Source organism: Athene noctua, chromosome 17 (assembly GCF_965140245.1).
Source record: "Athene noctua chromosome 17, bAthNoc1.hap1.1, whole genome shotgun sequence".
NCBI classification, from domain to species: domain Eukaryota; kingdom Metazoa; phylum Chordata; class Aves; order Strigiformes; family Strigidae; genus Athene; species Athene noctua.
Genome location: NC_134053.1, coordinates 543,244 through 559,449, shown reverse-complemented (window position 1 = coordinate 559,449; position 16,206 = coordinate 543,244). Strand labels below are relative to the sequence as shown.

Genomic DNA, 16,206 nt, shown 5'->3' with positions numbered 1-16,206 from the left:
GCGCTGCCACTGCTCCCGACACAGCTCCCGAGGGCTCACAGCCCCTCTCCTCTCCAGAGCCTCTGAACAGCAGAAACCTCCTTTGCCACAGACAAACCAGCCAGTTTCCCCACCGAACTAAAATACATCGACTGGGTTCAGCCGCGAAGGCCGGAGAAGGTGCCAGCCCAGGTGCTGGTGCCCGGGGCTCGGCTGACGCCTGGTCCCCAGCGGCCGTTTTGCGGGGGTGAGGGGGCAGGTACGATTTCCTCTCCCTGAACCCGCTTTCCGCAGGCAGCTCAGCTCCAACGCCTGCGTCGCCCCGCGGCCGTGGGCTGGACTGTCCCGCGCAGACGGACCCCGAGAGGGCAGGGAATGAGCGGGGCTGCCCAAGCACCAACGTGCTGCTGGACGTCGGGCACAGGAGGTGGGATGTGGGGAAGGGGCCGCCGGGTCTGGCTCCCCGGGACCCACCGGGCAGGGGCGGCCAGGAGGCAGCGGCTGGTCTGGAGCTGGTTTCTCCTGAAGTTTAATTAAATGCTGGGGGGTTTCTTCCTTGCTTAGAATTTGTCAGCCTGGTGTTTCACACCGCAGCCCTGTTCCTCCTTCGCCGCACTGCCGGGTCAGGGCCGAGGCCCGGTGCTGGAAGCAGAGGCAGCGTGTAGCTGGCACTTCTGCAAGGGCACGTTAAAAATAACGTCAGCCGCTTGTGCCAAAGCACTCATTTACCCTGAGGACTGGCCCCGCTGAAGTTCAGAGGGGCTCAGTGTTCTTCACGTCGACTAAGAATTTGATGAGAACATTAACTCAGTTCTCTTGCTTTACAGCTGCTTTAGAAGTTATTGGAGAGAGGGAGCATCAGCATCACACCAAAAGCATCTCCCACTACCTGCGCGAGAGCCGGGTGCCAGCGGCTCCCCCCGTGACTGACCTCGGATCCTGCCGGGTAAATTAGTGGCCAAGAGAAGAGATGGTGTCACGGCATTTCACCACAGGGGACACAGCAGCTGCCAAGAACAATGGTGTCATCTGCCTTGCTGCCTTTTTTTTAAAAAAAAGCTAATAAAAGGGGAAAATGACACGGCTCCCAGGTAACCTGGCAATCAACCCCACCCGGCTTTTTCACAGATACCTGAGCAGAGTTGGTTGTGCGGGGGGACCGCGGCGGTGCCCTCTGCGCCTTCGGACAACGGGAGAAGGCTGGAAGCCTGACTCATCTATTGACAGAAACGGTGAAAGACTTGTTCCACAGAGGGCAGAGGGAGAACAACGACACTTTATGCACAGGCGCTCATCTCTGGAAATGCAGATTTGGCAGTGATGGACACAGCAAAATGGGTGATGCCAGAGTCAGGAATCCCAGAAGGGTGGGAATGGCTGAGGACCTGCCTGTGCTCACCCCTGCAGTGGTGTGTGACACAGAGAAGCAAGAACGTGATGTAGCTCCTAAATACGGCTGAATCAACTGAGATTTGGGCAATTCATAGTAAGTTGTCTTATCAGAGACATTTTCAGACAGCTCAGGGAGCACTTAGAAAGGAGTTAGGGTGAAAAAGCCCAGCACACCTGAAATCCCAAACCACAAATCTCAGCAGATTTTTTTTCTGTCATTTCTCAGTCCACACATTAAGGCAAAAGATAGAAAACATTCCCCTTTCTTTTCAATGATTAAAAAAATCCTCCAGAAAAAAACCAAATTCCTTACAAGCCCTTTTAGACCACACTTATGTGCAGCCAAGTGATGGATTTAAAAGGTTACTGCTGGAATATGGTTCACAGCAGTCTATTGCAGTGAATAAATATCACGTTTACATATCCATTATAACAAAACTATGTTGCACTTCCATTACTTCATGTTGGTTTGCCATCTGGAAGCTAAACAAGCTGTGTAGTAAAAAAAAGAATTCAATTTTGCATTTACCAAAAGGAGCCATGCAAGTTTCAATTTATAGCAGGCGATTACACAACCTTAGCAGGCAGGAATCTGCCCACAGAGCCAGAGCCGTGCCCACGCGGGAGGGCAGTTAACAGAGCCACGAGGGCCCAGGCACCAAACAGCCCCTCGAGAACCGATTTCTCACAGCAGCGTCGGCCCAGAGACCGGCCTGGGACTGTGCTGGCGGGAAACGCTTCCCGCTTCCCCGAGCGGACGGCAGCGGCGCTGGGTACAGATCGGAGCGGCCCCGCTCAGCTTATGGCCAGCGTCAGGCTCCGTATTGCACGTTCAGACACACCCCGAGGAAGCGGCACTTCCTTGCTCTGCGCCTTCCACCAAGAGAAAGGCCCACATGAACAACGCTGCCCATCCCCTTGCATTTGCCTGGAAAGGGCAGCCTGAAGGCAGCAGTCGGGGTGTCACCAAGCCCAGAGCAGGCAGGGCCCACCCAGGCTAGGCTGGCGCTCGGTGCCAAACCCTCCTCTTGCCCCCCCAGCAGAGGGCAGCCATCCTGCCGATGGGTGTCACGGCCCGAGCCGCCCTCCCGCTCCCCCCGCCACCCTCGGTGCCCCCGAGACGTGCACCAACACCCCCCTTGACAAGTTCCTGCTCCCCAAACACCGAGGAGTGGCTGCGAATTGCCCAGGTGCCCAGATCGGGGGCTTCCACTTGCCCGCTGCTGCCTCGGTGCCACCCTCACGGAGCTTCAGCTGGTGCCGGCTGCAGGTTTCCAAGGCCAGACCGGGGGTGGAGGCGCGTGTCGTCCCTCCCGTTTGGTATCCGGCCCTTTGGCTTCTGTTCAGGTGAGATAAACATCCCTCCTGCTGACAGACTCGCTGCTGAAAGCAGAAGAATATCCAGTCAGTCTAAACCTTTTCCTTGCCGCAGGTGCCGCTCCCCGCCGGCGCGAGGTGCCAGCCCGCTCCCCACAGGGACCCGGCCTCTGCCCCCGCGTCCCCGCAGCACCTCTGGACCAAAGCGTCTCTGGGAATCGCTCCGGCACCCCGTCCGGTGCATCCACGGCACGGCCCAGCACTCAGGGCGACAGCAGGCCCCACCGCGCCCCCCGTGCTCCCCCCGCAGCCCTCGGCGCCCGGGGCCAACCCTGGGTGCGGAGGGCAGCAGCGACAGGCAGCAAACCCCCCTCAGCAACGGCTCGGGTGGGATGAGTGCTGGGGGGGAAAACATACAGGAGTAAAGCCTTGTTACAGACAATTCCAAACAGTAATGCAGACACCAGGTTAACTCAAGCTTTCATTAGGAAATGCTGAAAACTGGGACCCGAGAGGAAAAGTTACACTATTGCTGTAAAAACTGCAAAGATGCTTTGCCATAAGCAGCCGTTACTCTCAAGCCCTTCTATAACTGACGTTGTATGACGGAACAGAATGTTTTTTCCATCACAATTCCGATCACCTCGTCCTCACTCCAGCAGTTCGGTTATTTTTAAACACTTGAAATAACGACCAGTCATTACTGGGATGCGCCACTGTAAGAAAGCTGAAGCCAGGGGAGGGACGGCCAGGCCCAGGCTCCAGCGGGGTACCGAGAGGCAGCTTTTGTCCGGCCTGTACCGGGCACACAGTCTCTTCTTGTTCCACTCTGCAGCTCCCGCAGCAACCACTGGGGCCTGATCGGGGAGCAAAAGGACTCAGTGCTACCTAACCATGGCTGTGTGTTTAAAAAAAAAAACCAAACCACAAATGCTTTCTGAAATCCAGCAGCTCCAGCAGACTGCCGGCCCACGGTCCATTTCTGGCCTGGCTGGCACCAGGCAGAGACAGAACTCCTCTGCCAGCCCCCGGGGCTCACGCAGCCGCCCCTGCCCCGCACAGGCCCGGTAGCCACCGGCCTGCGAGGGGGAGGCAGCTGCCACCCGCACCTCGGCGCTGCCCGGGCAGGCGAGGGGCCAGCGCGGGAGGGAGCCCCGCCACCCCGGGCACCCCCAGCCCGCCTCCGCCCAGGGCCCCCCGCGGGCGCTCGGGGCGGCTTCGCCTCTCCCATCTCTTGGTTCTTCGGAGGCACCGCAGAGCCCCGGTACACCCAGCTCCATCCCCTGCAACCGACCAGCCGCTGCCTCTGCTAATTTTATATTGTTTACTCCATTTCTAATAATTTCTCCAGAAGTCTGTTCGGAAGCTTATCGCTGACACCAGACTAGACGGGCCTGCAGCTGCCCAGCTTCCCGCACAGCCCACACGCGTGTTCTGTGCTCGTAGGATCCTACCCCAGCCTGAAAGGTCTCTCAGACAACCCGGCCACGAGAGCCGCCGTGCGCCACCTCAGCGCGGGGGAGCCACGCTTCTGGCAACCAACCCCTGCGCAGGGCACGGCGGCCGCCTGCTCCACCGGCCCGTCCTGGCACCCCGAGGTGCTGTGGGCAGCAGCGCCAAGGCAGCAGAGCCCCCGCAGACCGAGCACCGAACGCCTGCCACGGTAAGGAACACAACAAAAGCAAAACATCTCCCTACTCCAGAGGGTGGCAAGGTTCCAGCTAAGCATGTGCTGCTCAGCTTGAAATCCCAGAACACAACAAAAATCCAAACAAGCCCGTCCCTCCCCCCGAGCGCTACCAACACTCAACACAGGTCTGAGCTCACCTCCACCTGAAAGCAGCCTTAGAGGACTTCCAACCTTCCCACACAGCTCAGTAAAACTAGAAGTTAGCTCATTAACAAACTGCAAATACTAATACCTAAGACAAGAGACAGAGTATTTTATGATCAAATTTATTTAATTAAATTTCATTGACTGTTTTACTGTAGGTCACACCAGAGACTGCCAAAGGAAACTAAACATTTTACATTCACTACAAGATTCTCTCGAATTTTCACAACTAGTCCAAAAACATGAAAGTTGAAGGTCCCTTGCCCTCAGTTCGCGTTATGACTCACATTAATGACAGCGGGACTCGTGTCCAGCACTGGAAAGAGAACTGAGCCCTTGGGTTCCAGGCGTGCAGCAGCCCTCCTGGCCGCACACGCTTTGAAATCACACGCGTGTGTCTGCATGTCTCTACGTGTATTTACAAAACCAACCTCCCGATGGTACAGAGGACAAATAACCATTTAACTGCTAATCCAAAGGAAAAAAAACAAACCCATAACACAAACAATTTTGCAGCACAGAGGGTAGGAGGGTGCAATTACAGAGAAGAGACAAACGGCCACAGCCTGGCAGAGCTGCACCGGCCCAGCCAGTGGCAGAGCAGACCTGGCCCACCCTGGAAGTTCAGGAAAATTCTGTCACTGCCCGTAAAGGAAATCAGATCGCTCCTTTTGTAAGCCAAGTGGGTCCAAAATGATTCCAAAATACTTGGACGTATGTGAGATTATAAGGATGGAAGCCTAAGCAAGGCTTTGCCCTGCTGAGGTTTTCTGGGGATGCTGGGAAGAAACCAGGTGTTAATAGAACTTTATCTAACTAGTGTTTTTTAAAATAATTTGTTTCTGATCTAGCAAGCATTTTGATAATATATATCTATGATACGTTCTGAATATTTCCTTAAAAAATGCTGAAGACATTTCCCCTATTTGAGAGTTATCTACAGGAGGTCTTTTTTCTACCATCTTTCCTTTTATGTGTCTATTCCTAACAAGTATCAGAGAAATACGTCAGATGCTACAATTTAAACTTTCATCATATCTGAAAGTATACATCTCTTTTAAAGTGTATTTTCAACATGAAAAGAGCTAAAATCACAATTATATTCCATTGCGTAATGTGTGTGAAATCCAGACCATTTGCACAGCTTCCAAAGTGAAACTCTGGAAAACAGCCATTGCATTCCCAGGAAGTTTTACTTCAGGGAAGGGCTATCACCACCCTCCGCTTCCCCTGCACGGCCTAAGAGTATTCTGCAAGTATTGTCAGTATCTTTGTCTAAAAAGCCAGCTTCTGGAAAATTTAAAGTTGCAATTATTTTATAAATCACAAGCCATTTTTCCTTAATCTTGCCAATTTTAATGAAGAAAAAACATTAGCATTTCAATGTACAAAAGTCCAAGAAAACATGATTTTTTTTTTTCTTTCAAATCAGTGAATGGGTAAAGTTTGGGTTAAACTTACTCAACAGTAAAAGTCTTCCAATTTCCACTAATAGAAATTTTTTTCTGATTTGACTATACGATAATGACGATCCAGAAATAAATAGCTATAAATACATTCATTGTTCCTATTCCAAAAATAATCACACAGGGAAGACACAAAACTGAAATTAACTTATTTGAATCTGTTTCTTTACAATGAGATATGGGCAAGTTATAGCAGAGTGACTCGAGACAGGAAAAAAACAAGTAGGGAATAAATTGGTCCAGTATCGACATTCATGAAACATACCAGTTAGCATAATTCTGCAGTTAATTCATCCTTTAAATGACACTACTCAGTTGATTTTTATTTGCTTCAGGTATACATAATGAAAGCAGTTTCCTTTGAATCTTTGCTGAGGACAGGTATAGTACCCTGGAGACACTGTAACAACCCCCTTCAGTATGCATGTGCGTATATATAATTATATACAAATAATCATGCATCCACACACACATTTGTATATCAACACTGCATGTGACGGTTAAATCCATCATCATTCATCATTGGCAGCACTTGTTCCTCTGACTTGGCCTTGGTTACGTAACTGTGGAGAAAGAAAACACACAATTTAGCATTACTATTTTCCTCAGACAGTAAGCTCCAAGCAGGCAGTTCTATTATCTCCAGGAAAACAGGGCCGGGCAGCCAGAGCCCAGCAGGCCGGAGCAGAGCCCCCCCGGCGACGCCAGCCCGGGCTCTGCGGAGCCTCACCCCATCCGCGGGCCTCGGGGGGGCTGGGGCTGGGCCCCCCGCAGCGTTAGCGCGGTGACGCCGGCAGGGAAGCCCTGGACACAGACACTCCACAGCTTGCCACTCGGGGACAACCTGCTTCCCCCAGTGACAGTTTTAACGCAGTTTAGCATTTATAAACATCTGCTTGGAGCTGGATTTCAAGAACTCAAGCTCTGAAGACGACAGTCCACAGCTGCCCTAAATTACATGGACCGAGTCCACGTGTCACTTTGCTACCGAGTGTGCAGCAAAATGATGGTCCCTGACTCCTCGGGTTTGTGCCCAAACGACTACCTGCAGGCTCAGGGCGCAGTGCCGGCGCGGTGACCACAACAGGTCACACGCTTGTGCTCTCTGGACTAGGCGAGCACGGAGAGCCAGGCCACGTGGCCGAGGCCTGGGGCGTTCTGGCACCGACCGAGCACGGCCCGGCCCACCACGGCGCCCGCCCGAGGAGAGGGGCTGGCGGACCCGCACACACCAGGGGCCATCTCCAACTGCTGACCACCAGGTTATGGCCCGGGAGGGAGGTACGGCCCGGAACGGTCACGTGTCCATTTAGAGGATTTCTGCCATCAAATCCCATCCATCAGAACATTAATCACTTTTCTCCCTTTCCATCCAGCAGTTGACTTACACAGCTTGATTTGCCTCAGAACCTACAGAGAACTCCTCTAGACGTCAGCAGCCAAAGTGCCTCGAACGGAACCCTTCTTACGCATCTAAACGTAAAATAAAACCGTGAGCTACCGCATAACGGACCTGTCGCACTGTTGGTTAGTAAGAGAGAAGTAACGATCTACACGACCAGGACTGCCCTTCCCTGGCCAGGACCAGGACCAGCCTCAGCTATAGCTGAGGGGTTTTGGGGATGGGGTACACAGTATTTCTTTTTGGTGAGGAAGCCTGGGAACTGTGCAGCAGCTCTAAGTGATGCTTCTTAAATTTCTAACAGCCCGTGACGCTTCGGCACGGAGCCACACTGCTCAAGATACCCAGCGTGGCACTTCCACCCTCACAAGGGCAGGAGGTGGGTCGGTCACAGTGCTTTGGCAGGGTCAGGCGCTTTTTGACTATGCACTGATTAGCTGATGTTAATGAAGCACGGGTGTTCCTCATCTCCAGGAGTCAGATACAAAAACTGAGTGAAAGACAAGGAAAAACAGTGAGAAAAGGATGGGCTGGGGTAGAGAAACTCTGGAAGAACACTGATGAGGACTCAGAGAGTAACAAAAAAGCAACAAAAAGCAGAGATCCTGACTATAAAAATCGACCTGAGATGAAGAACAGGACCAACAGAAGAACAGAAATGTGCACAGAATCCAGAGACAAAGATTAGCTCAAACCAGGAAGAAGAACGGGTGTTAATGAGAAAGGGAACAGCAACAGAAAGCAATGCATGTGAGAAAACGTACTGCTGCCAGTATTATTAGGCTCATGTTCTGCAGTTGTTTGTCTTTAAGCATCACAGAACTGCATAGTGCAACACTGTCAAAAAAGCTGACTACTCCTCCGCAGGGGTGGAAGCATGAGATATTCTTTGTCGTATTGAGCACCTTATCATGCACCAAAGCGCTCACTCCCCAGAGGTCCTGGCCATAAAACAGATGCTTTGTGCTGTACTTGGGACGTAATGAAAGTTACTGTTTAGCACAACGGATGAAGTACTTGAATACGAGACATAAGAACAAATTATTTGGGATAAAATTAGCATTCATATTTTATTTGGTAGTGGCATTTTTGCCTTTAGGTTATTCTCCAGTAACGCACTTCACCATAAACCCTTGAAATTGCATTGTTTATAGATGTTTGTAGATACCCCTATTATAACAGTTGAGAAAAAACAAAATATTTTAACAGTAGGTCCCCACTCCTCTCACATTTCACAATGCACATAGAAAATCTGTGTTAGTGTAACTAATCAATACATTCTCCTGTGGAAAAACTGACTTTTTCAACAAGTCATACACTTAAGTTCTGGATGCTAATGTCTTACACAACAAGCCATTTGAAATAAACTATTTGCATTGCTTTGCAAAACAAGAAAATAGTAAATAAATATGTCTGATATTTAAGAATGAGGGTAAATGTTACACCCAGAAACACGTGATCCCGGTTTTGCTTAAGGTAAGAACTAAAAAGCAGCAAATACTTCACAAAAAATATTAAAAGAAGTTACTTACCAGTGAGAAATGTGAAACAGAACTTTCTCTACAAGAAGACAAACATCCACAGTGCACAGACACAAAAGGGAAATTTTCTCATGCACACAGGTGTGTCAAGTGGTGCTTAGTCTCTCCAACACATACCTTGCATGCGCTCCTCACACTGCCACTATCCTGTCTCAGAGAATTTGGATGAAGTCCGTTTCACTCCAAATAAAGAACTATGGGTGTGCAAGAGAGAACCCTTCTGACCACAGTCAGTTACAGAGAGGAAAGTCATTACGCTTCCTCCCTCACAGACACCTAGGAGTAGGTGGCTCTAGAAACAGGTTCTGGCATAAAATAGAGAAGAAATCCACGTGATTTGAGAGAACACCTGCCATCATCAAAAATATCCAAGTGCCAGCGAGAGCGCACAGTGTCTGCAAGGGTGAGCGAACACTATCCTTTCCCAAAGCACATCCTGGGAGCTGCCAAAGCAGACAAACCCTACTACCTACTAAAAGGAAAGATGTGCTGGGCACGAACCACAAAACGCACTTCAGAACTACTGTCAACAGTAGGTCTAAACACCAGCAACCTGTTTAAAGATGTCTGGCAGCTGAGATGAGTTAAACCACACAGAAAAGCAAGTTACAGCTGAAGACACATCGTGTCTTGAAAGAACCAAGACAATGGAAGGCAAGTGACAAGCTGAAGGGGTTTGGGGCATAAAACAATTGGCAAAACGGGAAGGAAATAGAACTGCAAACCCCATGACTGCAAAGAACTTAAAAACCAGCAGGATCTCAAATGAGAAAGGTCCATGCCAAAGGTCGTGCTCTGGACAGACACTGCAGAAGGCAGCTTCCTGCCTAGGCCGTGGTGTTCCTCTACCTCTTAAAGGAAAGAGGAGAGAAAGTGCCCTATGGACGAGAGTCCTCAAGCCCACTAATTTTATGCTATCTCAAGCCTGTTTGCAGGTAATATTCTCAGTTTTGGTGTGCTGATCAAGATGAGTGGAACAGCTGTCATGTGACATGTGGAAGCTTGCTTGAAGACATGTTTGAAGAGAAAAAGCAATCAGATCTAATGATGATTAGAAATGAAACAAAGCAAGACACATGATGGAAAAGCAAGATGACAGCTCTGAATTCTAACTGACAAGTGGTAAAAAGGCACTGAACAGGACTGCAGTGGGTATGGTGCCATAAATAAAGAGGTGGTCAGGGCAGACATTCTGGGTTTGGTGACATGAGAAATTGACCTTACAGCCACTTCCAGCTTGACACAAGACAGTATGCAGAAGCTTGACATGCATGGCTCTGCACAGGAGAAGTACTGAAGGGGCTGTAATGTTCATCAGCAATTGCCCAAACACACACACACATGGGACAGACACAACATGACTTGCACCAATTCCCGAACAGAAAAATCTACAGGGACATAGCACACAAACATCAGCCTTAAAAAAGCATTCTTACTGCTTCCAGCTCCTTCTGGGTTTCATCTTCCATTCTCCTAATGTCTTCCATAGTCAGATCAATCCACTTGTCAATCCAACAGAACAGCTGGCGATGAAAGTTGGTAAATATCCTTTTTTCTTGCTTTAAGAAGATAAACAAACATGAGATAATAGGGCTACATTTTACCAAAGACTGGTGAAGCGATTGCAGCTGTTCAACTCAAAGTGTTGTAATCTTCAGGTGCGTGCTTTTTCACACTGCTACAGGTTCAGCCCCCTCACATTCCTGGATACAATTTAAAGTAATCTCATTTCTCACGTGCTTTAACACAGAAAAAAAAAATGAACAAATTTCACTATCAAAAAAAAAGTTTCAAGAAAGTTCAGCAATTCATGTTACTTGATAATGCTGAAGAACCCTTTTAAATTCTGTTCTAGCTCCAAGATAGCACTAGATGGAATAAACGTAGCATCACAACAACTGAAATATTTTGCATGAACTGTACAAAAATCTACGACAGAACTGTCACAGTTTTTGTGCTGTTAAAAAAGCAAGAACAGGCAATTCCTAAAGCCAGAATGAAGCAAAAAGGGAAGTACTTCTGTCTCCAAGGATGGCACACTTGCTGTTTGTGCCAAGTCAGCATCCCAGTAATCTCTGACATCCAGTTTCAAAGGTACAACACCCCAGAGAGTAGATATTCAAGCTATGGATTCCATAGCCCCTTCGTTAAGGTACGAATACGTGTGCTCTGAATTGATCACAGTAAGAGTATTTTCCTTGCACCTCTTCTACTGCAATCGGTAGGTTTCACATTTCAGACCACCTGCCATCCCCCAAACCTCACTCTGTTATGCTGAAAAACTGCTCAGTCCATCTCTAGCGCCCCAGAATCTCAACTCTTATAATGGGGATGTGGATGATGAAAGATGTGTCACATAAACCATCCAAGTTTTCAGAATTACCAGTACTGCTTCCGACTGCTCTGACAAAAGTAGTCATGTATATACAACACAGAAATCTATTTTACTGCCGGAACTCAGACTTCTGCGTGTATTCAGCTACCCAGGCTGCCACCTAAAGTTCACATCTTGTTCACCTGCTTTCAGGTTTTGCATCGCCCAAGCTGCTGACTGGCCTCAAAACCGATGTGGATCAGATCTGACACACAGTTCGTGACCACGAGCAGACAGAGATAACCTCCTCTAAAGAACCAGCTTCAGGTAAAGCAAGGTTAAAGAAAGAAAAAAGTCGTATCTTCAAATACTCCTCATCAGACCACAGAAACAGTCCCGGCTCTCCTGCTCAGCTTATTCCCTAAGAGTGTTCAGTTTGTGACGTGTGATGGGTAACTCCTTCCCAAACACTACCCCCCCCCGCCTGCCCCCTCCAATCCCACCTCCCCAGCAACATCCCAGCAAGGCAGAAGCACTCACCTTCTGTATAAAGTTTTCAACTTTGTTCTGCAGTCCCCACCATTTAAATTTGATAGTCACCAACTTGTAAGCACACATTTTAGGGCACTCTTCGTCAGTGGCTAGCTCTTTCTGTTTATGGATAATGGGAAGGAATGTTTAATTTTTCAAAAATTTACTTCAGTCAAATTAATATAATTATTAGAAATTATAATTCTAAACACTATATTAAAATTATAAAGTCTATTATTAATTCATAGTAAATTATAATTACAAATTATAATTCTAAGCATGATTAGAATTAGAATACTACTTAGAATTCTAAGTATTAGTAACTACTTAGCACCATACTCGGAACACAGGGTAACAGGGATTAACAATCAATCAGGTTAAATCTGTAAAACAATTCCATCCATTCTGCAAACATGTACTATAAATCTTAGTCTTAACGTGGTTTTCATTTTCATGATTTCCACTGTAATATACTTTCTGACGTTTCAAAGGACAATGAAGCTTGATGACAATAGCTAGCACCAAATTATTTTTCACTTCTGGGTCTATTGTGCAAAGGCAATTATAATCTGAGTTGTACCAGGTTGCTGGGGACAATGGTAGAAAACACATGTACTAGAAAAGATTCAGCTCACAGAAAGCACGTAACCACCCCTCAAGTCTGCTGCCACAACAGCCTAAAACTGCAGCTTCTTGCAGTTCTGGTCTGCCCACACAGACACTGCCACGCTCCCCCCTCTTCCTCATGTCCCCCCCCTGCAGGCAGTGCCAGAGGGGTATGTCTTCACCCCAGAGTAGAGGCAGCTTCCAGTTGTGGGGCACAATTTACATACTCATTTTTACAGAATGAATTGCAGACCTTCTGACTAACACTATGAGAAAAATTGAGACGGAAGTTCTTTATCATCACTGGCAAGAGGTGGCCCTAAGACCAACTGAAGCTCCACTTCAAAGACCGCTTGGAACCAGCCCTGGCTGAAGGACTCTGTGCAAAAGAAGGATCCCCAGAAGAATGAACCAAGGGAAATTCAGGAGACACCCACCACCATTTCCTACAATTCCTAGGTTTCTGTTATAGTTCCTACATCCAAACAATTTTGAAGTACCTATAACATCATACACAGTGATTTTCCTACAATTCATGCAGTCAAATTTATGTAGTACAAGAGATCATAAGATGTTTTTAGTTAAACAGAGCATGGTAGGTTACTTCAAGCCTTGTAAAAGAGGAAAGAAAAATAAGGAAGAAAAAAACCCAAAAGAAACACAAACCAAAAAAGGAAGCTGATAGTAGCTTAAAAAAAAATTAATATCTGTGTGTTTGGCTTGAATAACAAGCAATTACTCTAAGAAGTCCACAGATTTTTATTCTTTATATCTGCAACAAACTTCCAGGTAGAAATACTTTATGGCATTTTAAAGCTAGATTTCTTTTAACCATGGAATGGACTCCTCCTGTTGGTCATGCACACAGTAAAAAGATGTACAGTGATATATATCTAACATACAAAAATCTCGGTGAACAATGCCTATTTAACACAGAATTTTTATCACAAATACTCATCACCAGAGAGCATTTAAATGAAAACCAATTATCCTCAGAAGACTGATGTTCTAATCACAAGGAAAAAAAACAAAGTGCTGCTGTTGTTTGGTGTTCCCAAACAGCACAAGTCTATGTCCAGGCATTAGTAAAAGGACAGAACTAAATGGAACATACAAATTCAGTGCTGCCAGCTCCAGGCGTTCAAAGTTCTCCTTCTCATTTTACAGCTGTTTTTGGAAAACAAAACAGTAACTCCCCACTTTCTTTGGGTCGCACAGGCCCAAACAGGCCATTCTGCACCAGCCTCTTGCTTCCTTCCTGAGCAGGAAGGAACAACAAACAGCTAAGGCAGGATGCACATTTTCAGCACAGTTTACAAAAATAACCCCTGTGACAATTTCACCCTGCTGGCAAGAATACCCAGCCCAGGTAGAAAGAGTATGACAATAATGGGAGTTGGAATACATGCCTTCCCTCATCGCCATCTCCAAACACACACGACGTGGGAAACGGGGACTCTGGCAGACACGCGGTCAGCTACTGACACTTAAGACACAGGTTAAGCTGCTGACAGCAGAAAGGTCGTGTACCTCCTGCTACTGCTCCCACAACCACGCCTGAGGATGGGAAATCAGAGACCGAGAGCTTGCTGGTCCAATGTATCCTGCTATAATATCTGACGCTTATCTTCCTGCTTTGCAAAAACCAGTGGTAAAATGACTCATGGTGACATCTAGAGTAATGAACTAGAAGAAAATTTGCACCTCTCAGAGCAAGTCCTTCACACTGTATTTTGAAAGAAACGTTCCTGCTGTGTTCAGAACTTTTCTGGGTAATGAAAGACTGAATGCTTTTGCAAGAAAATTTAAGAAACTGGGGCATCATTTGCAACACATTCAAAAAACCCTCAGCATTTGCTTAAGCATAATTCATCACAGTACACACTAAACATAAGAAATAAAATTATGCTACTGTCGATGAAAAATTTCATTTACAGTAATGACAAAAGTAGCAGACAGTACCTTTGCTTACTAACATATTCGGCATTTTAACTAAATACAAAAAAGAAAAGTATTCAACTTCTGCCCTCTGTTTTAAGACTAACATTGCTAGTGCTAGTCTCTAAGGAACCATGAACTTTTTTTTCTCCTGATAAAGACTTCATAAGGTTGTAACATCACTTCCTAGTACCTTCCAATTTGGTCCCAAAGGTCCTCTCTTCGTCTTAACTGACTGGAATAATGCAGGGTCTTCGTCAGCTTTGTAGTCCTACAATATAAAAAAACACCTGAGAGTCAGAAAAAAGAAAAAAAGAAGAGATTCAATATCCCACTGTATTAAGCTTCTGTTCAAGACTGCCAGACCAATTCTCCTGCGTGGTCTGGAGCAGGACAGGTGGAGCACATCTGTGAGGCTGACTTCAGTTCATGTTGACCACTCCATCACACCCACTCACTCCCTGCACACCACCAGTGCTGTGTTACCTGCTCACGCTACGGCAGCAGGCCAGGGCTGCCTTCCAGGTCAGAATCTCCTTGTGCTGCACGCTGTGTGACATAAGCACTATCCTACTGGCTTTGTAGACTTTTGTGGGGAAGAGAAAGCACTAATACATCAACTAGTGTGCTAACGTTTTCCAAGCCACAACATGTCTGTTCCTGAGAAGGCAGAGCAGAACAGGCAGAAGGCACAAGGGAGCTAACTTGTAAAATCAGAAACTGCGTAATCTCAGTCTGTGAGAAATCACAGGAGGCAGCAGTCCAGAGCTTTACAACAGAGAGCACTGCTCACCAGGTCACACACAGTGGGAAAGTTGGAAATGACAAATGCTGCCAACATACAGGTTTACTTCATTTTACTGGTGAGGGGTATGAAAATGATTATTTGATAAAGATGCTACTGTGGAATTAGGAAAGAATTAAAAACTCTGACCTCAGCAACTGAGGGCACATAAGGTTTATGCAACGTATGAAAAACATCAACCTAAAAATACCATTACACCCATGCAACCAAGGAGAGCTGTAAAAGTTTAAGTCACTTTAGAGCAGAACAAATGCTTGGTGGGTGCTACAGAAAAGCCTAAGCAGTTTAGCAGAGTTTAAGGTCTCATTTTTAAAAACAAATTTTAACAAGGATGAAATTTGCGTAACACAGAGTGAAAGAAATACCACCGGAAAAATAGCTACTGGCACCCCCCCCAGCTCCTGCATCAGAGTTGTTACAAGGAATCACATGCGTAAACTGTTTCTAAAAACGGATTAAACTTAAACCTTCACCTTTCCATTGCATTCCTCTATATTCAAAAGTAAGTACTGCCAGCAGCAAGACAGAAATATTAAAGAGTTGGCTGTCTGAATATTAGAACTGAAGCATCGACATCTCTTCTGAGGCACACTGCAACCACCCGTCTCCGCTGCAGGAGTAGAGTGCTTTGGAGAACTGGTTTTCCTAGACAACGGAGTTACAAAGTTCTTGTGGACAAAGGCATGAACATGTAAAATAAACCCAAAGACTGTAACATTATAGAGCAGGAGTTGTCAGAGTTATGCGGAGACCAGGCTAATCTAATATTCTGTCTTAGTGGCAGTAACAGACACTTCACGGAGGACGCAGGAAACCCAAGACAGAGCTATCGCTCCAAGCAGCCAACAGTTTGGTCTTCCCTGTTCTGTGGGGTTTTTCTGGAAAGGAGATAAACTCTTCTGTTTAGGATCATATAACTGGGTATTCCTCTCCACTTTTATTCTTGGCCTCAGTTACACCCTGTGGTAATTAGTGACCAATGAATTATGAACTGTGCAAAATTATTTTCCTCTCTTATTGTTCTGAAGGGATTTCACATTTATTTTCCATATTTACTCACCAGAAAAATCCCAAACAAACC

At 46.9% G+C, this 16,206-nt stretch overlaps 1 protein-coding gene across 2 annotated transcripts in view; it reads right to left on the bottom strand.

The window, feature by feature from the left end:
- Positions 1 to 6,117: 6,117 nt before the first annotated feature.
- The window catches only part of PITPNB (phosphatidylinositol transfer protein beta), a 29,217-nt gene continuing 19,128 nt past the window's right edge, over positions 6,118 to 16,206 (bottom strand). The window contains exons 8-12 of one of the 2 annotated variants that reach the window (XM_074920694.1): positions 14,514 to 14,591; positions 11,786 to 11,896; positions 10,368 to 10,490; positions 7,377 to 7,461; positions 6,118 to 6,551 (exon numbers count right to left, since the gene is read on the bottom strand). In XM_074920694.1, the coding sequence (XP_074776795.1) occupies positions 7,414 to 7,461; positions 10,368 to 10,490; positions 11,786 to 11,896; positions 14,514 to 14,591 (360 nt within the window). In that variant the 3' untranslated portion in view covers positions 6,118 to 6,551; positions 7,377 to 7,413. The remainder of the gene's footprint in view (positions 6,552 to 7,376; positions 7,462 to 10,367; positions 10,491 to 11,785; positions 11,897 to 14,513; positions 14,592 to 16,206) is intronic. The other variant, XM_074920693.1, reaches the window with a different exon arrangement.